This window comes from Mobula birostris, chromosome 3, assembly GCF_030028105.1.
Source record: "Mobula birostris isolate sMobBir1 chromosome 3, sMobBir1.hap1, whole genome shotgun sequence".
Lineage (NCBI taxonomy): Eukaryota > Metazoa > Chordata > Chondrichthyes > Myliobatiformes > Myliobatidae > Mobula > Mobula birostris.
The window spans coordinates 185,973,299-185,995,628 of record NC_092372.1 but is presented as its reverse complement, the minus strand read 5'-3'; the positions used below and the strand labels follow the sequence as shown (position 1 = coordinate 185,995,628).

General features: G+C 40.8%; 2 protein-coding genes across 4 annotated transcripts in view; one reads left to right on the top strand and one right to left on the bottom strand.

Moving 5' to 3' along the window:
* Nucleotides 1-12,015: 12,015 nt before the first annotated feature.
* LOC140195482 (sperm microtubule associated protein 1-like) lies at nt 12,016-15,170 on the top strand. Of its 2 annotated transcripts, none has more exons than XM_072253832.1 (3): nt 12,016-12,308; nt 12,865-12,964; nt 13,527-15,170. In XM_072253832.1, the coding sequence occupies exons 1-3, from the start codon at nt 12,054-12,056 to the stop codon at nt 13,682-13,684; spliced, it is 513 nt and encodes a 170-aa protein (XP_072109933.1). In that variant the 5' UTR covers nt 12,016-12,053; the 3' UTR covers nt 13,685-15,170. The 2 variants fall into 2 exon arrangements, with proteins under 2 accessions (XP_072109933.1, XP_072109932.1); XM_072253831.1 differs by having other exon boundaries at nt 13,500-15,170.
* Nucleotides 15,171-15,226: 56 nt separating this feature from the next.
* Nucleotides 15,227-22,330, bottom strand: part of msrb2 (methionine sulfoxide reductase B2) — a 32,401-nt gene continuing 25,297 nt past the window's right edge. The window contains exons 3-5 of one of the 2 annotated variants that reach the window (XM_072253830.1): nt 22,188-22,224; nt 17,482-17,629; nt 15,227-16,163 (exon numbers count right to left, since the gene is read on the bottom strand). In XM_072253830.1, coding sequence (XP_072109931.1) covers nt 16,082-16,163; nt 17,482-17,629; nt 22,188-22,224 — 267 coding nt within the window. In that variant the 3' untranslated portion in view covers nt 15,227-16,081. Of the gene's footprint in view, nt 16,164-17,481; nt 17,630-22,147; nt 22,225-22,330 lie in introns of both variants that reach the window. The other variant, XM_072253829.1, reaches the window with a different exon arrangement.

Genomic DNA, 22,330 nt, shown 5'->3' with positions numbered 1-22,330 from the left:
ATGCGCTCTTTCAAACCAGCAAGGGGGCTGGACGCTATTCACATACGGAAAACTGGGACTTTCATCTGAATATTATGAATTATGCAGTCATTTCATATCGCTTCAGAGAGCGCTCAGCAATTAAATTAAATGTAAGATGGCATGATTTCCACGCTGTGCAATCTTTAGAAGATAACATGTTTAAAACTGTGCACAATTAACTTCGATTTCTTGGCATCTTTCAGTTTCCGCGTTATTAGGTTTAAGCGTTGTCCTGGGAATTCCTCTTTTACACCGATTTTTTTTTTTGCAGCATTGCATTTGTCTAGCCTGGACATACATGGTAACACTGAATCTCTGCTTTACGCAAGTGTTTAATGCCGGCTGTAACTATATCACATGATAGTTGTTTTCTTGTCCAAATAAAACTTAAGTATCACGTTTAACATAAAATAATAGAGAAATCATTATTTATAAATCTATTATTTGAGGGTTCACAATTCTAGAAATACCTGTATAAATTTACGCTATATATCCACCACTGTATATTTTGTACTGCTGACCACAATAACACAGACAATACGCTCGCTGTTGCTTCATTAAAGTCACAATTTAAAATACATACGCTAACCTGTGACATCATACAATATCTTAATGCCGTCAATTTTGTGTTTGCTGCTAATGACTTAATTGTTTCACAATTTCTCACCCGGTCTCTTGCATCTATCGGTCTCAATTGTTTAATAAGCTCTGTGGTGTTGATTTACCGCAAGTCGATCCCAAAAAGAAGATACACGGGAACAAAAGAGAAGCAGGCCAGGTAGTATTGGTGAAGAGGGAGCAGAGTTAACTTTTCAGTTTGAAGATATTTAATCAGGGGGATAATTATTAGACACAAGATAATGTTCATCGATAACTTGTGAAGTTTATGATTAATTTACCTTCAGACACTTTTGAAACTTTTTTTTGAAATTTTCTCTGAACCAAATTAATGCTATAATGTAGTAAATGGAGCTTTGAATAATATTCTTGAAAGATCAACAGTTGCATTCGAATAAAGTATTTATGGGCACCGATTTCGAACTAAGAAAAAATATTCAGAATGTCATCACAGAATAACTTTTTTTAAAGGTCAAATAGCTCAGGCGATCAAAACATCATTAAAAGTCCAATGAAAGCAAGGAGAAGAATACAGACATATAGTGTATATTTGCTCCTAACAAAGCATGGTACAAGAATCGATGAAGCTTAAAACAATTATTTGTTGCGCATTTTCACAGTAAGAGCCGCTTTAATTACTTGTGTAATAAAAACAACTGTAAGGATGCTTTTAAATAAAGGCTACGTCGTGAGGCTTATGTATTTTTCCTTTTCAGGATACTGGTGACTGAAAGAAGGTTCTGCTGTGGCATGTGTCTCCCCCTTGCGAAATGCCCAGAGACATGCAAAAAAAAACCAAGGCCAGTGATTACTCTGCGCAAATCTCTTATTGACGTTGTAAACCCAGTCATACATAAACACACTTACAGGGATATTTTACCCAACCGCAGGTCATTTGTGAATAAAATAGATGTATTTAAGAAAATATTTGTCAAAACTCCTATTTAATAAAAGAACTATTGTGTTACTCAAACTTTTGGGTATGCGGTGATGGTACATTCACGTTCAAGGCATATTTAATGAACTAAAAAGGTCAGTTCTTTAATGCTGTTAGTGGGTGATGCACTATTAATACATGCTGTAGAGAACTGCCATAATTGGATTGGGACTGTAAATTCGAGAATCAAAGAAACATTTTAATTTTGCTGCATATTGTCAGTTTTGCAGCAACTCCATTATACCGATAAAAATGTATTGATATTTTCAACAGAATTTCCGCAAACTAATTCAAGCATCTATCTTGTTTGAACTGCATGTAAAAGTGAAAAGTGTGAAAAGATTTACATTTATGTGACATCTTCCATGTTGTAAAAATGCCTTTATAGTAAAAGTAAATATTTCTAAAGGATGTAGACATTCTGGAAAGGGTGCAAAAAGCTTTAACAGGATTGTCCCATGAATGTGAAATTACATCAATGGGAAAAATAATCTGGGGCTCTTTTCTCTTACAGAGAAGATTGAAAGGAGGACAAATAAATTTATTAAAATCTTTATTTTTATGAATAAGCAGAAAAGTGTTCCCATTTGTTTGAAGAGACAAACTAGAAGTCATCAATTTATGATTACCAACAATTATTCAGGCTATGCTCTCTTCTCCTTGCTACATCAGGCAGGAGGTACAGAAGCCTTAGGGCCCACACCGCCAGGGTGGGGAACTATTATTACCCTACAACTATTAGGCTCCTGAACCAGCGTGGATAACTTCATTCACCACAACTCTGAACTGATTCTATGACCTAGACTCACTTTCAAGGACTCTACAATTTATGTTCTAGGATTATTTCTATTTGCAGTTTGTCTTCTCATGCACATTGGTTGTTTGTCAGTCTCTGTTTGTGTATAGTTTTTCACAGACTCTATTGCATTTCTTTTTTTCTTCTGAATGCCTGCAAGGAAATGAATCTCAAGGTAGTATGTGGTAACATAATATACTTTGAACTTCAAAATAATGTCTTAATGTAAATAAACTAAAATAGTAAGAGTAACAAATAACAGGAAATAATAAGAAATAACTTTACCCAGAGACCAGTGAGAAGAAAAAGCCTGTGTCCATAGGAAATGGTGGGTCTAAACAGTATAGGCCAAAGGTGAAACTATGCCATGTGTGACCAAGATTTCACACACAAACATTCTGTTGGCAGTCAACATGCAATGTTCCCCTCAATTCTTTACATGCCACCCACAATATAAGGATACATAATGATCATCTTTACTGCCAAATGAAGCAGTGAATGAAAATTTACAATCAGGAACAATGAGATGTTTTCACAGGAAACGTCTTAAACCAGCTTGACACCAGCTAGATGGTTGCAAGAATATGTGATGATGTTTGGATAGTAAAAGGCTACAATAACAATACTACTTAGAAAATGTTATTTTTTCAATTTTCTTTAAAATTAATAATTTTGAAAAGGTTTTCTAAAATGTTTCATTTATTTTCATCTGCCTGTTTCAATCCCTCTAACTTCCAAAAGGACCATATCCCTCCATTCTCTGCACATTCATATGTCTATTTAATAGCCTCTTTCACATCTGCCTCCTACTACCCTTGGCGGCGTATTTCAGATACCTGCCGCTCAGTGTAAAAAAATCTTGCCCCGCTCATCTCCTCTGAACTATATAATCGCAGGTAAGCATATCATAATAAAGTTACATGACAAAACATTGGAGCAAAACTTGGTCGGCCTGCTTGGATATTTCACAGTTTCTGGCAATATGTTATTAATTAAAAGTTGGTGTGTTTGATCCGCAATTTTCGAATATTGCCAATTTGTTTCCATTTCTGTTCCGATCACATCGGTGTGTGGCGGCCTCTGGTGGAACATAGGCAGCACTGCAGAATGACCAGAAACCTGCCTCAAACAAGAAAAAAACTGTAGATGCTGAAAATCCAAGCAACACACACAAACTGCTGGAGGAACTCAGCAGCCCAGGCATCATCTATGGAAGAATACAGTCGACGTTTCGGGCTGAGACACTTCATCAGGACTCATCAATCCTGTCTCAGCATGAATATGTTACACGCCTTAGCATGAAAAAAAATCACAAAAGATACCTACACAACTGCGAATAATAGCCCTAATTATTTTCAGTACAAACAATTCAGAAGTTTAATTTCAATTTAATTTATTGAATGTCATGTTTCATATAATATGTTGGCAAATATCTTCCCTTTTCCAGAATCTAACTTAATCTTAATTAATTATCCCAGGAAAAGTATTATCAAAGTTTATCAAGTATTAGCAAGTTTTTCTACTTGCTACACCTTGGGCAAGGTGTAGCAAGGTTGTGCAACGTTACGTGCGGACATCGAAATTCATGTTAAAGATGACTCATTGGCAGATCTTGGCTTACCTCCCAATTCCAAGTCCTCTATAAGGGCAATTTCCAGCCCTTCACGTTTATTACCATGTTGGCTAGTTAATGCCTGCTCATGATGGAGCCACTAGTGTGCAGATTTCAGATTGTTCTGAAGATTCATTGTTAGAACAATACAAGGAATTTGGATGATATATAGGCCTTCTGGCCTAACCTGCCTATACTAAGATTCATACTTAAAATAATCTCCCATACCTTCATTTGATCCCTATTTCTTTCAACCTTTCCCATCCATGATCCTGTCCAAATGTCTTTTAAATGATACCTGTTTCCACTACTTGCTCTTCCAGCTTATTGCACATCTCCACTGCCCTCTGTGTGAAAATATTGCCCCCTCAGATCCTGTTTAAATCTTTCCTTCTCATCTTAAACCTATGCCCCTAGTTTTACACACCCATAAACTTTGAAAAAAGACAGTGACTATTGACCTTAGCTATGCCATTCATGATTAAATATTAGTTGAGATCACCTACCACCAGGTTCATGGACAACTTCTATCCCTTTTCCATGGTTGCCTACCAAAATAAGATAGACTCCTTACATTGTACCTCATTATGACTTTGCACATTATGATTATTGTCTGCCTGCACTGCATTTCTCTGTAGCGTTTGAACTTTATTCTGCATCGGTTGCTATTTTCTCTTACACTGCCTCTATGCACTGGTGTATAAAATGATCTGCTGGCATGTCACGCAAAACAAAGTTTTTTTCCACGGTCCTTTCGTGCACGTGTGGGTGACGGTGTGCAAATACGTCTCTACCAAAGAAGGTGTAAAAGGCGCTCTCTCCCTCCGCAAGTCTGCAGGTTACCCTTGGGCAAGGTGTAGCACCTGCTTAGCCGCCTCTCGCAGGCTAGAGAACCCAGGGACGAAGTAATTGGAGGCTGAGTATAAAACACTGAGGAGAGTTTGTTCACTGAAGAATTGACGAAGATACACAGGTCACTCGAAACGGACATCATTATGGAAAGAATAGTTCAAGACAGCGACGAATGCAGAGCGCGCGTTTTCAATAGTATAAGGGCGCGCGAGAAGCCCGCAGTTACAAATAATCAGCACGAAGAAAAGCTTCTTAACAGGTGAAACAACCCACAATGAGGTAAATTAACAATATTCAGGTGAAATAGAACACTGGGGGCTGAGACCTCAGACCTCGGGGGGCCACTCACTAATCCAAATGGTTCACGACAGGACCTCGCCTCTCAGCTGCACAAGACGTTTCGAATGGCGAATGTGAAAGTCTATTATCAATACAGGGTCCGAAATGGCCCGAGAAGGAAACCAGCACCTCTCCTCAAGACCATATCCTTCCCAGGCCACCAAATATTGCATCTTGCCTTGTACCATGTGGGAGTCCAACTGTCGCCAGGCTGTATACACCGGTTATCCACCAGCAATGCGGGAAGGCGGAGAAGGCCTGGATACAGCAGTTAGGGGGCTAAAAAGTACAGGTTTAAGACTAGACTCGAGAATGCGCATGGTGCGTGGTAGTTTCAGACGGCGAGTAACGGAGTGGATCGGGAGAATGGCCTGATATAACGGGGAGCAATCTTCCGGGGTTCGACGCTGTTAAGGATCTTTTCCTTCACAGTGTACTATCTCCTTTCATTTGTCCTACCTTACGGGGAGATCTTAGGCTGATAGCCGTACACGCTGTCCAGAATAAAACGATGGACCCTTGCAGTTCCCGGCAGTTAGCACGGGGTCGTCGGCCTTCGACAATTTGTATCTTTGAACTAATTGATCGGCTGACGGAACACTCACCTCACGTTGCAGCTCCGGAAACAACGCTGGAGAGTATTATGAGCGAACGCCGCTCTGATCAAATGGTAGCTCTAAGTTGCAGGATTCCCTGAAACCAGACATTTAAAGGTTCTCTCCAAATCCTGGTTAACCCTCTCTGACCGTTCATTGGTCTGCGGGTGGAAGCTTGCGGACAACTCGGGAGGTAAGCAACTGATCAGGCATGACAGTGACCAGCCCTGGTGGCGCCAGTGGACCAGTTGATGAGGGTTGTGGAAAGCCACCCAAGGATGACCAAGAATGAGAGGAATCTCAGGGGAGTGGATAAGATAAAACTGAACAGACTCCACAAGCCGGCCGAGAGGAGCTATGAAAACAAATCTGTCCGTTTCCATTCCTCCTCTCTGATAGTCGGTTATCAATCCGGATTGCCGGGTCTCTGAGACTTTCCAAATCTTCAACTGGTTGTCTGGAAGGTCGTTATTAAGACCCTGATGAAAGATGGAGCTCATGTTCCAGCCGCTCTCTGCAGCAAAAGTGCAGAATTCTGTAGAGTCCTCTGTTCTGGTGAAGAGATCGGGAAGGGAAGGGCAGTGGATGTTGTCTACATGGATCTTAGTAAGGCGTTTGACGAAGTCCCTCATGGGAGACTGATCCAGATGATTAAGATGCTTAGGGTCCTCGGCGAATTTGCTGTTTGGATTCGGAATTAGTCTGCGCAGAGAAGGCAGAGTATAGTGGTTGGAGGAACTAATGGGAGCTGGAGGTCGGTAATTGATGGTATTCCGCAGCGATCTGTGCTCAGAACTCTGCTGTTTGTGATGTATATTAATGACCTGGATGAAAATGAAGACGAGTGGGTTAGTAAATTTACAGATGATGTCGAGATTGGTGGAGTTGTCATAGTGTAGAAGTCTGGCGGAGAATACAGCGGGATACAGAACAGTGGCAGATATGGGCAGAGAAATAGCAAATGCAAGGAGACAGCACTCTATTAAGGGCAAGATCCTGAACAGTGTTGCTGAGCAGAGGGGTCTTGTGATCTAAGGTCATTGCTCCGCAGGTCGGAGGTGCTTTTGGAATGCTTGCTTTTACTACTTGAGGCACTGAATTCAAAACTGAAGAAGTTGTGTTGCAACTTCGTAAAACTGGTTAGGCCACATATGGAGTATTAAGTACAGTTCTGGTCGCCCCGCTGTAGGAGGGATGTTGAAGCCTTGGAGAGGGTGCAGAAGAGGTTTACCAAGAGGCTGCCTGGTATAGAGAGCATGTGCTGTCATGAGAGAGTGGATAAACTTGGGTTGTTTTCTCTGAAGAGCCGGCGGCTGAGAGGAGATCTGATAGAGGGTTATGAGACTATGAGAGGCATAGGCAGACCGGGAGTATTTGTTTCCCAGGTATGAAATGTCTAATTAAAGCTGAGAGGAGGTAGGTTCAAGGGGGATGTCAGGAGTAATTTATTTATTTAAGAGTCGTGGACGCCTGGAATACGCTGCCTCGTACGGTGGTAGAGGCCTTATAGAGACGTTTGAATAAGCACATGGATGCAAGAGAAGTGAAGGGATATGGACATTGTGTAGGTGGGGAGGGTGGAAATTAGTGTTTCTGATTTGCTTTTTGGCAGGTTCGACACGACATTGCGAGCCGATTGGCTTACTCCCGAATTATGTTGTTCTGCGAAGCGGCGGGCGCATCCTCCCATTGTACCGTTGTCCAAAAGAGGACCCTCCCGAAAGGAGTGAGGTGGTGTATGCCACATTATTTCGATCTGAAGGTAATTTGGAAGGAAGTAACTCAAACGCTGAGGAGCATTTTATCAAAAAGAAACAGCAAGACTCGGGGTTCCCATCGAACCACTCAGGGACCGGTAGGTTTAATGATCCTTCACGGGAGTTATGGAAAGCCGCGGCAGGACGCACAGGCGACTGCTCGGAGCTAGAACCAATCTCAGAAGGACGTAAATCTCGCCCACCGGACTCGGAGAACTTCTGTAGTGAGGTTAGTATTTCCTGGAGCAGTTTCTTGACAGGCCAAAGCTGTACAGGCCCACACCTGCTGTCCCGATGAACCCCAGCTAGCGAGCGCCTAGTAACTGGACACGCGTGTACAAAACACTGGCTAGAGTTTATGCGCAGAATCAACGAAGATGCACAAGTCATTTTGACTAGGCCAGTTCAAGATATTCGGTGCGCGTAACTTAAATATTACAAGGTCGCGCGAGAAACCCTCAGTTATTAATAGACAGTATGGGGGGGGGAGTTTCAGGGAGCAATTAACAGGTAAAAACAAGCCTCAAATGGGTAAATTAACAATATTCATGTGAAATCGAGTGCCGAGGTCTGGAGCCCTCGGGGGCGAAGCGACTCCCGCTGATCCGAAGGGTTCTTGACAGCATCTATTCAGTCTCTCGTGATAACTCAAGGTCTCCAGCTGAGGGCAACAATCTTGTGAATCTTTTCTGCATCCCTTCTAGCTTAACCACATACTTTCTAAAGCTGGGCAACCAGAAAATCCTTTAAGTGCAGTCTAACCTTTGTACAAAATGTTGCATTAAAATTTATAAAATATATTGTTAGCAGACTTTCTAAATGGACTGCTACTAGCTTAATTGTCGATTCGAACATCTTCCCAGTGAAGGATAACCAACACACAGTTCCTCCTCTCTTTTTTTGTACAGGAATGTTGCATTCATGACTTTTCAGAACCTGGGTTTTGGCTGACCACGATCAACATTCCACGGTCATGCAGCTAAGACCCGGGATACAGTCCATCAGCACCAGGGGGCGTTTCAGCTTTTATTTGCATTGGTTTGTCGAGTTACTAGTTTTCCTCTTGTTACAGTGTTTGTTTTGAGTTCATCCTTCACCTTATCCCTGAATTTTGTACAATTTTTAATGCTGTTTTACAGAAGAATCAAGGAAGTGGAAGTTTCACAATCGGCAGAGATGGAATACGAGAGGAATATTTAGAGTAGCGGTTCCCAACCTGGGCTCTGTGGACCCCTCGCTGGATGGTATTGGTCCATGGCATTAAAAGCTATGGAATTCCTGGCGTGGAGACATAGATTCATGGAGTAAAACAGCACAAAAATGGGCCCCTCAGCCCATCATGTTCATGACAGCCTTTCTGTTCATCCACACTAATCCATTGTCCCACTGGGAGGGAACTACCACAAGTTGATCTTGTCTGACTGAGACATGTGTAAAAGATTGATTAGATTAGAAAGTGTGTGTGTGTGTGTGTGTGTGTGTGTGTGTGTGTGTGTGTGTCCTTTAAATGATGGGAGCCTCCGTGTAGGTAAAGAAAACTTTAGTTATAAAGGAAGCAAAGTGGGGAGACAACCCAAGTTAAACATGGGAAAATCAGTATGAATTAGAAAGAATACAACTGAATCTTAACTATTCTGTAATTACAACGTTCCTGGATTGAAACTAGTTCTCAACATGAAAAATATTTGTTATTTTCCATTAATTCCAACACATATCAAGCAAGATTCATCAAAATGTCAGCATTTCAAAACTCTGGATTTCCTCACCTCTCCCAGCACCACCTCAACCCACCCAGGCTCCCAAATCTTACCTTCATTCTTTTCACAACCCTTGGTCTTTTTAAAGCTAAACAGTGAAAACAATTTGTTTTAGTTTTTTTTAGGCCTTGCCGAAGGAAAAACATAATTAAAGATGATTTCCCACATTTTCTTCCATTCAAATTGTGAATATGGCTGCAGCACTAGAAACCTAAAGCCTGCAGTAAAGTAACAAAGGGTTGTGCCGTCCGAATTCGCCTCCAGTCCATGAAGGACGAGGAGAGCAGTTGTCTTCTATAAAACTGTCAGCTTTGCATCAAATTGTCATGCATCTCCCCAAGTCAGTAGACCTTTCGTTCAAGCCCAAACACAGCACCTCCACTGCAGTACTACAGGACAGCTGCAAAGTGGGAGAGGCCGTCCTTGGTTTTTAAAAAAGCAGATCTGCCATATCACATAGACCAAAGGAAATCTCGTGGTGGAGTTTGGAGAAAAGGGGACCTGCTCATAACTTGTCTGTCATCTTCTCTTCAATCAATAGCTGACCGGGGGATCTTGATGTGCTCAGCATGGATGCTGCATTTCCATCTTTTACAACTGTGACCGTGTTCAAGCTTGCATTCAGTGGCCACTTTATTAGGCACAGGTGTGGAACCCAGTATTGTATTCTGCTGCTGAGCCTATCCAGTTCCAGGTTCAACGTGTTGTGCATTCAGAGATGCTCTTCAGCATACCACTGTTGTAACACGTGGTCATTTGAGTTACTGTCACCTTCAAGTCAGTTTGAGTCAATCTCATCTGATCTCTCTCATTAACAAGATCCCTTAGCCCACAGAAATGCTGCTCACTGGATGCTTTTTTTTTTGTTTCTCGCTCCATTCTTTGTAAACTCTGAAGGTCATTGTGTGCGGAAATCATAGCAGATCAGCCGTTGCTGAGATACACAAATCACCCCTTCTGGCGCCATCATTCCACAGTCAAAGTCACTTAGATCATCCCCATTCTGTTGTTTGGTAGAAACAACAACTGAACCTCTTGACCAAGTCTGCATGCTTTTATACATTGAGATGCTGTCACGTCATTGGCCAATTAGATATTTGCATCAACGAGCAGATATACATGCGTACCTATGGCTACTGAGTGTATTTCACTGGCTTTGAAGCTCTTTGACGCACCTTGATGTTTGACAATGATAGTTCAGTCTTACTTTCTGTTTTTGCTTTAGTTGAGTATCCTTATTAAGCTGTGGAGGTTACAGAGTTAATGAATGCTACAAAAATAAAAAATTGTGTACAGTCAGTGCTGCTTGAAACAGAAAGCTGCCGACAGGATAGTGAATCCAAATTTAGTTACCAGACAAAAGATCAAACAGGTGAAGGATTCCTGCATTTTGGAGTTACTTTAGTCTGACGAAGAACCCTGAGCCAGAATAGCTTTACAGCAGGACTTTGGAAGGGTATAACAGAGGTGGGATTGTTCCCAATGCAGCAGATGTGGGGATAGAGCAGGGAAGAGGGCCTCAATCGAAGCAGGTTTGTGGCGTGATATTGACACGCTGTAACTCCGATACATCAGCTTATAGGAGGGGAATCTGAAAAGCCGGCTTAGTGGCCTCAATGTCGGCCAAACCACGGGGCTGATTATCAACAACAGGCAGGAGAACTGGTTACATCACAGTCTAGAATGGAAACACTAATGTTCAGGAAAGGAATCGGCGACAGACTGAGGTGGACAGCCCGGTCCTTCACAGCAAATTTCTCCCCCACCGCTAAGTATATTTACATACAGCGCTGCCACAGAAATTACATCCATCATCAAAGACAACCATCATCCAACCACTATTCTCACTACTAATATCGGGCAGGAGGTACAGAAACCTTGGGTCCCACACCACCAAGTTCAGGAACAGTTATTATTACCTTGCAAGCATCGAGCTGCTGAACCAGCGTGGGGATAACTTCATTGACCACTGCTCCGAACTGATTACAGACTCACTTTCAACAACTCTTTACAACTCACGTTCTCAGTATTATTTACAGTTTTGACTTCTTTTGCACAATGATTGTATGTTTGTCTTTGCCTGTTTATGTCCCCCCACCCCGTAAAACCATTGTATTTCTTCTATTCTGTAAATGTCCGCAAGAAAACGAATCTCAAGATACGCCTAGTTTGGTTATTAATTTACTTTTAACTTCGAACTGTTGCGGAAAATATCAGTAGTCTGTTTCCTGGGATACAGGGAAAACTGACCAAACCTGCGCGTGTTATGTGCCTCAGGGATTAGGTTTGTGCAGCCTGCCGTCTCGGGTACTTGGGCAGTGTCACCCATTTAAGCGTCTACGTTCACATTTTTGTCGTTAGGGAATAGCCGCAAGGGAGACATTTAACAATATAAACGAAACTCCATTCTGCTTCATTTCAGATCGGACAGTTTTGGGTCAGGATTTTCTGTTGTTGTCCATACTGAGCCATTAAATACGCTGAAAGGAACGTCCGTGTTTCGGGTTGAAACACTGCATCAGGACTGACGCAAAACCCAAAACATGGCAGTGTCGCGCCCACAGATGCTGCTCGACCGGCTCGAGTTTCTCCGGCTAATTGATTTTTACTTGCTAAAGTGTCGGTTTACTAGCCTGTACCTGTTTCTAGAGCAACACAAACAAAACACGTTTGTTCCCGATGCAGAATCGTTTCTAAGAAACCCAATTCCGCGCCTTTGTCAATCCCCTGTGTCGGAGATTGCCAGCTGCTCCCCAGGTCAGCCCTGTATGGAGACAAGGGCGATGAAACTGCCAGGGCGCCTTCCCCGCTTCGCCCCCTCTCCTCCGGTCGAAGAGCTGCGGCGGAGGGAGAAGGCTTTTCTGCTGGACTGCGTGGCCGTGAGCTCCATCTCCAGAGAACACAGCCGTTCAGCGCCGCGAGCGGGAAGCGTCATCCCTCCGTACAACCCGCAAAGGGATCCGCACTCGGCCGCCTATTTTAGGACCAGACCTCTCCTCCCACTGTTGAAAAAGACCGGCCAGGTGAGTGGACCAGATTGTCCATTCTGCACTCCGCCATTCAACAGCAAACAAGCGCAAATCTGCAGATGCTGGAAATCCGAGCAACACACACGACTGTTTACTCTTTTCCATAGATGCTGCCTGACCTGCTGAGTTCCCCCAGCATCGTGTGTGTGTTGCTCGCCATTCAACAGGATCGTGGGTGATCCCATGTTCCTCGGGTCTGTTCTCCTGTCATCCCAGATTTCTTTGTTGGTTAGAACCCCATCTCAGCTTTGAATATATCCGTTCGATTTTGATAATCACCCAGATGCCAACTCGTGTGTCCCCGTACGGGGCCGCAACCAGTAGTTAGACTGTAGCAAATGGCCATTCTGGAGTGTCAGTATTGAGTTCCGATCGCGATCTGATTCAAATTCCAGGTTTTCCCGGATATTAAGAAAGGACCACTAAACAGATCACAAATATTGATTACGGCCTACGGAAGCACGCTGTGTGATAGTTCTGTGGTTATATTTTGCTAATCTTCCAGCAATAGATTAAAGAGGCAAATATTAATGAAGTATTTTATCCCAAGGCGGCCAATGGGACCTCGGTCCACGGCGTAGTGGTCGATCGATTCCAGCTTTTCGGAGCTGCTGCCTGTTACCTGCGAGAAAGAAACAAAAACGGAGCAGGTAAAAGATGGAAGGGGGGAGCATTTGGCGCTTCTTCAGTTCGGCAACACCCATTGGTTTGGGGGGTGGGGGGAGAGGACTCTATCGGTGGGGGAGGGCGTTCCACTTTGAGTCTCACAAAATCTTCCAGCAAGGGCGAGGAATAGCGGGCCAAATATAAGAGTAGATTCAGATTAAGGGCGATAGTGATCCAAAAAAAATTATGAAAATGTCGAGACAAAATCATAAGATACCCGAAAAACTAAAATGTAGGAATAATGCTGGAGACGGAGCTGGTAAAATAGGGAAGAATATTTCTTTCAACCCCCAGTTTATTGTGTAGGGGCCGAATTCGCCCGCGTCCCGCAGAGATTAATTTTGCACCAGGAAATGTGTATCATGTGCACGTTCCCGAGCTCCCGGTAGCCAATGAGTTACCTACAAATAATCTTGAGCAGAACAGCTCTTCGTCTGACCTGTTAACATTGGTAACAATTAAGCAAAGCTTCCTCTGCTTTTGATGCCCTTCAGAGAATGTAATTCTTTGTTTTAAAAGAATCCACGAGGAGTCTCTCTATCACAGGTCACTCGGCAGATCAAGTGAAAGGTCATTCTCTCTTTCTCACTGAAATTAAACCAGTATTTGGATACAACGGTCTCTATGGCTACAGGAGAAACACACCGACGCTGCGAAGACTCCCGTCGTCTTTCGGTGTAACCACCTCATCGCCCATTCATTGAACGTAACGCAGTCGCCACTCCGTCCTCTGCTCGAGCTTGGGTCTTCTCCAGTACCACTTTGTTTGGAGATTCGGTCTCATTAGTGCTTGGCTTGCTCTCGTTGATGGGTGGTTGTTCCCGGTCTAAACCGCGAATAGATGAAACGCCAGCATCTCTCTCAATATTCACACAAGCCGTTGCTACATAGTATTTCTTTGTCATTTTTGCCGAAATCTACCAAATATTTCTTTTAAAAATGTGTAGTTGAAATGAGACTGAAACAAGTACATGTTAAACTGCAATTGGAAATATCTACAAAGATTGTCTGTGTACAATTTCAATTGCAATGTTACGCGTGCGAATCCAGCGCTTGATTCTTGGCCATGCCTGCCTTTGCCAGAATACTCGAACTCTTTTGCAAGTATACTTGCAATCGAACCGAAGACCGTCGAACTCCTTACTAACTGCAAAGCTAATGCTTAGCATTTCTTTGATGTTTATGCAATAATGGTTGTAAAACAAAATTAAAAATGGATGCCAATATTTTTCTGTCTTCGCGCTACCTGTGCTGGGAAGCAGTTAAAGTCGAGTCAAATGAAACATGCCGCACAGATTTGTGAGGTTTAACAACGAAGGTCCACAAGGTATAGTTACAATTTTACCAATGCCAATTATAATTAATTATTGCATCCGTTTCCTGTGTATGCACTGAAATTCATTGTAAGTATACGCTTCCAACAACATGCTTCTTTCTATGAGTGTGTGCGTGCATTTGTGTGTTTTTTGAAGGATGAGAACCGCTGGGTGTCAAGGACAACTCCCACTCCCGCTTCTTTACAGTAGTGTCACGTCTTTTTTTAAATCAAAAAGACTACCTTCTGAACTAATGCACAGTATAAATTTAAAAAAACTCGACGCTGCTGTCAGTCTATACTGTTGTGCTTATAGTTGGACTTGAAGCCACAATCTTGAGTTCTTATTGAGAGTCCTAGTACATAAACTACGACTGCCACAGCAGAGGGTCATGAGACCACAGCGATGTATCCTCTACTTATAAGTTAGGGGAAAATTATATATAGCGTCCAATATAAGTCTCTGCTGAAGAGGGAAGGGTTTTATCTGACCCTATTCCTTCAGAAAAGATGAGACTACACAGGAAGGCTGGAGCAGAGATTTACCTCTGAGGATAGACTGGTCTACAGGAAACCATGCCAGATAATCTAGAGCTGATGGGCAATGGGAATTGTAGCCGGAGTCAATAGGATGGGCTTATTTCTATGGTGGGAGTGTCAGAAAACAAGGAACATAGATTTTAAAGTACTTTAAAATAAGTATTATAGCAGAATATGAGATGTTTTTTCTTCAGGTAGAGAATAATACAGCACAACCCCTCATATCACATTTAAGCAGTTTTTGTGATGAACTTAAAAAGCTGTTAACTATAGGGCTACACAAATAATGCTGGAATTTGGGGATAGCTTCCTTTCAATACATGAATGTATACAGTTGTAGAATGAGATAAAATAATCTACTAAATCAAATACAGTATTAGTAATAAATATTCTGTCTTGTTCTGGTTTAAAAACACTCCAAATAAAGCAATGCAATGAAATTAATATACAGATCATTCACAGTTCAAGGTAACCACCATTTTAATGTATTAAATGACATTCCTGAATCATGTAAATAAATATGTATAGTCAACCAAAACTGATTTTTTTATTTATTCTCATTATAAATTGTATAATTATCCTTTAGCAATTGATTTGCAGCTTCCAAAATCGCTGGTCCTCTAGAACCAGGACAAGACATGCAGATAAATGTGTTTGGATACACGAAATCTAATTTATGTTTGGCCTTTTGAATAGTGCACAGAAATGTGGTTAAATCAACAAATGTCAATGCATGAATTACACCTGCATTTACGTGATTTATGAAAGTTGGTCATTGCAGCTGAATAACTAGTGGTAAATCACAGCAGAAAATAAAAGGAAAATTAAAAAAAGTCTAGGAACAAAAATAAATCTAGAACCATCCAGTAGAGAAAAGTTAGCATTCTACATGGGAATGGATTTCAAAAGATAGTATATTATCTGTGTGCATTTAAAATCTGCGAACTGTAAATAATTAATTTTGCAGAATCAATAATATTAACTTAACATTTTCTTACATAAAAATGGGTGGGTCTTTGCTTGAATTTTATAGATTTGGCAATATGGGCAAAAACACTGTAGAATTTGCTCTTCAAATACAATGAAAATTTGACTAAATGCAGCAAACAGATAATTTACAATGAAAGCACTTCTGCACCCATTTATATATCACGGGACTAGAAACTCAACCCAAGTTAAACAAAGTATTTTGTAACAATAGTAACTTATTGCTTTGGAAATCACTGTATTTTTTCAGGCTTGAAATTTAATGCCACACTGTTGATGCAAAATCGATGTCCTGTGGGTTCCGGTCCATCATCAAACACGTGGCCCAGGTGCGCATCACACTACATAATAAAGATAAAACAGTTAATTGTAACTATCCTATTATAGAAAGAATAATTTCATATTTACATATTTAAACTTTTGCTAGGTGCTTACCCAGTATATAATCCTGTGGAGTGGGTTTACCAGCAAAATCCACACCCTTAAATGTGCAGGGCTATGAGCTGATATAACAAACATTCAGAATCACTCTTAAGTATAGCTGTCTACTGTTAATCATACACAGTTTTGGAACTTGCAGTATAGCATTTCAATATACTCCAATGAACATGCTGTACTTTCAAAAGATAATAATTGTGACCTTGACTACTTGATACTTCTATTCAGTAAACACTGAGGCAGTCTTTGAAACAAAAAAAAACTACAGCATGCCTCCTTTTTAAAAACAGTTTCCTTCTGGGAATCAACACACAGCAATGGCCCATTATTTCCATGGAGTGGAAACAAAATATAGCGCAGTACAGAAGCAGGCTGTTCAGCCCAAGATGTCAATCCAATCTAATCCCTTCTGCTTGCACATGGTCTATGTCTCTCCACTCCCTGCCTAAATGCCTCTTCAATATTGCTACTGTATATGCTGCCACCACCTCCCTCGGCAGTGTGCTCCAGCCACCTTCCACTCATTCACTGTGCAAAAAAAAAATTGCCTCATAAATCTTTAACTCCCCCACCCCCCCCCACCTTAACCCGACATCCTCTAGTATTTCACATTTCCAATCTGGGGGAAAAGTCTATCTATGCCACACACAGATGTCAACATTCAGCCTCCAGAGGTCCAAAGAAAATAATCCAATTCGGTCCGATCTCTCTTTATAGTTTATATTCTCTAATCCTGGCAAACCTCTCCAGCACCCTCTCTAAAGCCTTTATATCCTTCCTATAATGTACCATCCAGAACTACATACACTACTCCAAAATGGTCTAACCAAAGTCTTACACAACTGCAACAAGACTTCACGACTTTTATACTCAGCAAATGAGCCTATTCAACCTATTGAGTCATTCCATCATGGCTGATTTATTATCCCCCTCAACCCTATTTTCTGCCTTCTTCCCCATAACCTTTGATGCCCTCATTAATCAAGGCCATACTACCTTGAAAATGCCCAATCCTGGAAGCTAACCTATCATCCTCTGCTTTAAGTATACCCAATGGCTTGGCCTCCACAGCTTTCTTTTGTAATAAATTCCAAAGATTCACCACGCTCTGGCTAAAGAGGTTCCTCCTCATCTCCATTCGAAAGGGGATCCTCAGGTCTGAGACACCCCCACTATAAGAAACTTATCTCTATATCCACTCTTCAGACCATTTATGCATACCTTTTTGCAAATAACTTCAGTTCCAGTTGATCCCATGGAGTTATCTGGGCGACATAGTGCATTCGTACTGGATTCATCATCACCCACTGTGCCATGGATTTGCCAGAATGAAGGCCAACCAGTGCCAGAATTGTACTTGGTTTCAGAGCTATTGTTAACCATTTAAAGTACAAATTAATTAACACAATAAAGAACATATTTTTCCACCCAAACATATAAAGCTAAAGGAAAAACAAGCACTGAATGTGCTAGAAATTAATTCAAGCTATAATTAATTTTTGTATCAGGCCATGATATGCAAATCCAAATTTTTTTTTTTAAAATGGCAGATGCTGAAGATCTAAAATAAAAACAGGAAATGCTGAAAATCACGAGTATTTCTAGCATTTTATGTTTTTAACTGTTACCGGGCATACAATTATAAATCCTACACTAAAATTCAGAAAGAATGAAAATTCAGCTTGCCCTGTTAGTTTGTGAATTTGAGCTTAGTTTAAAAAGCTTGGATGTAGAGGCTGCTGTTTGTGAGAATATCTATGAAACTGTTCAATTATTATTTAATCCCCACTTATTCATCAAGTTGTTTATATTTGACTCCAACTCTATTCCAAGTTTGATGAAACTGACTTAACAAGCTACTCAGTTCTATTTTAAAGTCCTACCATCATCCTCATCAACCATTCACTTACACTAATCCTACATTAATCTCATGTTTTATTCTATCACTTATCTATATCACAGGGGGCAATTTACGATGGTCTATTAACTTACCAACCTGCATGTCTTTGGGATATGGAAGCATCCAGCGGGAACATGCAGTCACGGTAAAACCTGTGAAAATCCACAAAGACAGCACCCAAGGTCAAGACTGAACCCTGGTCTCTTGTGCTGTGAGGCAGCAGCTTCTTCTAGGAGAAAGAATTAATAATACAGCACCAGGGGCACTACATACATGTGTAATATTTCAAGATCTATTTTGGATATTTAACGCAATTTTATAGCAGAAAAGAAAATCATTCAAGCCCATGTGCCTGCCAGGTGTCCTGGTGGGGGGGGGGGGGGGGGGGGGAGTCCTTTTATCTGCAATTCTATTATCTTTCTTTATAATGGTGAATTATTTATATTTCAAATATTTATCCACTGCTGATCTAGATTAATAACTTTGCATACAAAATGGTTTCCATTAAGACAGCCATTTATCAGCTAGTTGCACAAATACATTTCAGCCTCTTCTGGCATAGATCTTATAGTAACCCCTTTGTCATCTGGATCAGATGGACTACACCCCAGGCTTCTGAAAGAGGAAGATGAAGAAATTGTGGAGACATTAGTAATGATCTTTCAAGAATCACAAGATTCTGGTATGGTTCCGTAGGACTGGAAAGTTGCAAATGTCACTCCAGTCTTAAGGGAGGGAGGCAGAAGAAAGAAAATTGTAGGCAGGTTAGCCTGACTTCAGTGTTTCGGAATATGTTGGAAGTCCATTATTAAGGATGAGGTTTCGGGGTACTTGGAGGCACATGATAAAATAGGCCAAAGTCAGCACTATTTCCTTAAGGGGAAATCTTGCCTGACAAATCTGTTGGAATTCTTTGAGGAAGTAACAGGCAGAATAGAAAAAGGAGAGAGAGAGAGAGAGAGAGAGTGGTTATTTACTTGGATTTTCTGAAGGCCTATGACAAGGTGCCGTACATGAGGCTGCTTAACAAGATAAGAGCCCATGGTATTCCAGGAGATACTTTCATGGATAGTAGATCAGCTAACTGATAGGAGGCATAGACTGGGAATAAAGGGGGCCTTTTTCTGATGGCTGCTGGTGACGAGCGGTGTTCGCTAAGGGTCAGCGTAGGGACCACTTCTTTTCTCCTTTTATATCAATGATTTGGCTGATGAAAAAGATGGCTTTGTGGCCAAGTTTGCGGATAGGTGGAGGAAGTGTTTAGGAAGCAGGGAGTCTGCATAAGAACTTAGACAGATTAGGGGAATGAGCAAAGTGGCGACAGATGAAATATAGTGTAGAGAAGTGCATGGTCACGCACTTTGGTAGAAATAAAGGTGTAAACTATTTTCTGAACAGAGAAAATTTAAGAACCAGAGCTGCAAAGGAATCCTCGTGCAGGATTCCCTAAAGTTTAACTTGCAGGAGGGCAAGCAAGGCAAATGTACTGTTAGCATACGTTTTGAGAGAACTAGAATACAAAAGCAAGGACACAATGCTGAGATTTTATAAGGCATTGGAAGGACTGCACTTGGGAGCATTATGAGCAGCTTTTGGCCCCTTATCTAAGGAAAGATATGATGGCTATGGAGAAGGTCCAGAGGAGATCTGCGAGAATTATTCTGGGAATGAAAGGGTTAATATACAAGTAGCATTGGATGGCTCTGGGCCTATATGTACTGGAGTTTAGAAGAATGACGAGGGGATCTCATTGGAGCCTGTCAAATATTGAAAGGACTACAAAGGGTGGCTGTAGAGAATGTTTCCTACAGACAGGGAGCCTAGGACCAGAGGGTACAGCCTCAGAATACAGGGACATCCATTTAAAGATGAGGAGGAATTTCTTTAGCCAGAGGGTAGTGAATCTGTGGAATTCATTGCCACAACAGCAGTGGAGGCCAAGTAAATAAGTATATTTAAAGTGGAGGTTGATAGGTTCTTGTTTAATCAGTCAAAGGAGAAAGCAGGAGAATGGGGTTGATAAGTCAGCCATTTTGGAATGGTGGTACAGACTTAATGGACTGAATGGCATAATTCTGCTTCTATGTCTTACGGCTACTAACTCAGCAATTGTTTAGTCTAGAGATTTTTTTTTTACTGAAGTTGGAGAGAATCATATTCAGTACAGTTGGAAAGTAGTCTGTGAATTTCAAACTGTTGTTACTCCCTTCCAGGGGAACTTTAAGTCAACCTTTTTTTTAAAAAAGATATATCAGCACTTAGTTTTTAAAATGAGTACCAGAGGGTACATTTCCTCATGATTGAATCAAATACATCATAACACAGGGCTGCAGTAATGCACTACTTATCAATTTTTTAAAAATCCAAACCATTTCCAGAAACATAACAGGACCACAACACGTGAAGAACTTGCGAAAATGAAGGTGACAGTTTCATCAGTGGCAGGAGTGGTACTGATGATGAGGGTGAATTTTTAATGATGGCCTTGAGGAAATCTGGTGGAAAGATACTGCAGCAAATTCCAGAGTGAATTGGTCAGGCAGCTAAAGCCATGGCAAGACATTAACAATGGGTGCATTTTTCTGTGTATTTTTTTAAAATTCAGGTCAGCAATACTTGACAGTTCGTAAAATATCTCACCAAGGAATGCAAAGTAAGATTCATTTGTGAATTTTGCTTGTCTTCATTCATATGGAAATGTGTGCAGACCATGAATCTACCTATGACGAAGTCCAGATAATGACAATGGGCCTTCAAAGCTCACATCTTTCTACAGCTTTGACTTCCCCAAAGATTCCCAATTCTTCTTCATCCCCCATTTCCTCTCACCCATATTTTACCATTTATCAACTACTAGCTTTCATGATGTCCAATTTGTATTTGTATTCATTTCCTCTATCTCAGCTTAGAATTAACAGCAAGTCAATGGAAAGCTCTAAGAACAGGAGACACTCAAGAAAATTCTCAACTATATCTAAATAATAAATGAATGCTAATAATAATAATTAATGACGCATTTCCTTTATAAGAAGTTCAAAAAAAGTTATTTGTTTTATCTTTGGATATTACAGAGGATTTGAATTGGGGAGAATATATAGTAGTTTATAAATTTATAAAAAAAGAAACAAATAGAAGAACCTAAATATTGGTCATTACAACATAAAGGAAGTTTGGAGTCTGTAGATTACGATCCAGTGCGGATAATACCACCAGCACACCTGATTGATCAGGGTCCTGCTGACTTTCAAGTTGACTTATTTTAGTTTGAAACAACTTCAAACAAATAATACAATTAAATGAAGCAAGCCACTGAAAGGAAATTAGATGAATTGGACTTTTTTTAAAATAAATGTATGTATCCATGAATGTGATTTCCTTTCGTTCTAAGTACTGATTCTGAAAATGGAGAACTGTCAGAAAACACAGGCTGCCAATATTACTGCCAAAAAAAAATGAAGTATTCGCAACAGTCCTGCAAATTGGCAACTCTGAATTGTGAACCTTTATTAATTTTTGTCTTTTGAGATTCTATTCATTCCACCGTGGAGTAATAGACTTGATCATTTATTACAGTCAGAGTGACATGGGAAACTGGGCAACATAACTCAATCTTATGTACTTATATTTCATATTCACTGGCTTATCTTGTTCATATTTCATCGACCTAGAGCTTTAGACAGGGCTCTTCTCATCATTATTGCCTCATTAAATACTATCTCCAAGTGCTATTAATATTTATAGACTGAAATACATCCATGCCAGCTGGAACACAGATTTTAACATTATATGTGACCCATGAGACACTAATATGAGACACTTAAATTGCTTGCAAGGACAAAAATCTGACTTACTGTACAGCTATTCCCAGTTTTCAAAGTCATTTCAATAAAAATACACAAACAAACCAGTCACTTTGAAAGGGCTGAGATGCTGTAGGTAATTCTTAGCAGAGAAGGTATAAGAATTTACTTTGCTCTGGAGTCTAACCTGAAAAGCACAGCATCACAGCAGACACAATGGTACATGCCTTGTTCGGTATTATTCAGATAGATTCCACTGAAAGGCTGCAAAGCAATAAAAAACATATTTAATAATTAAAAAAATACAAACCACAGGTGAAAAATAAATTTAAAATTGCATTTTCAGTCAGCCAGTTGTCAGGTATGTATA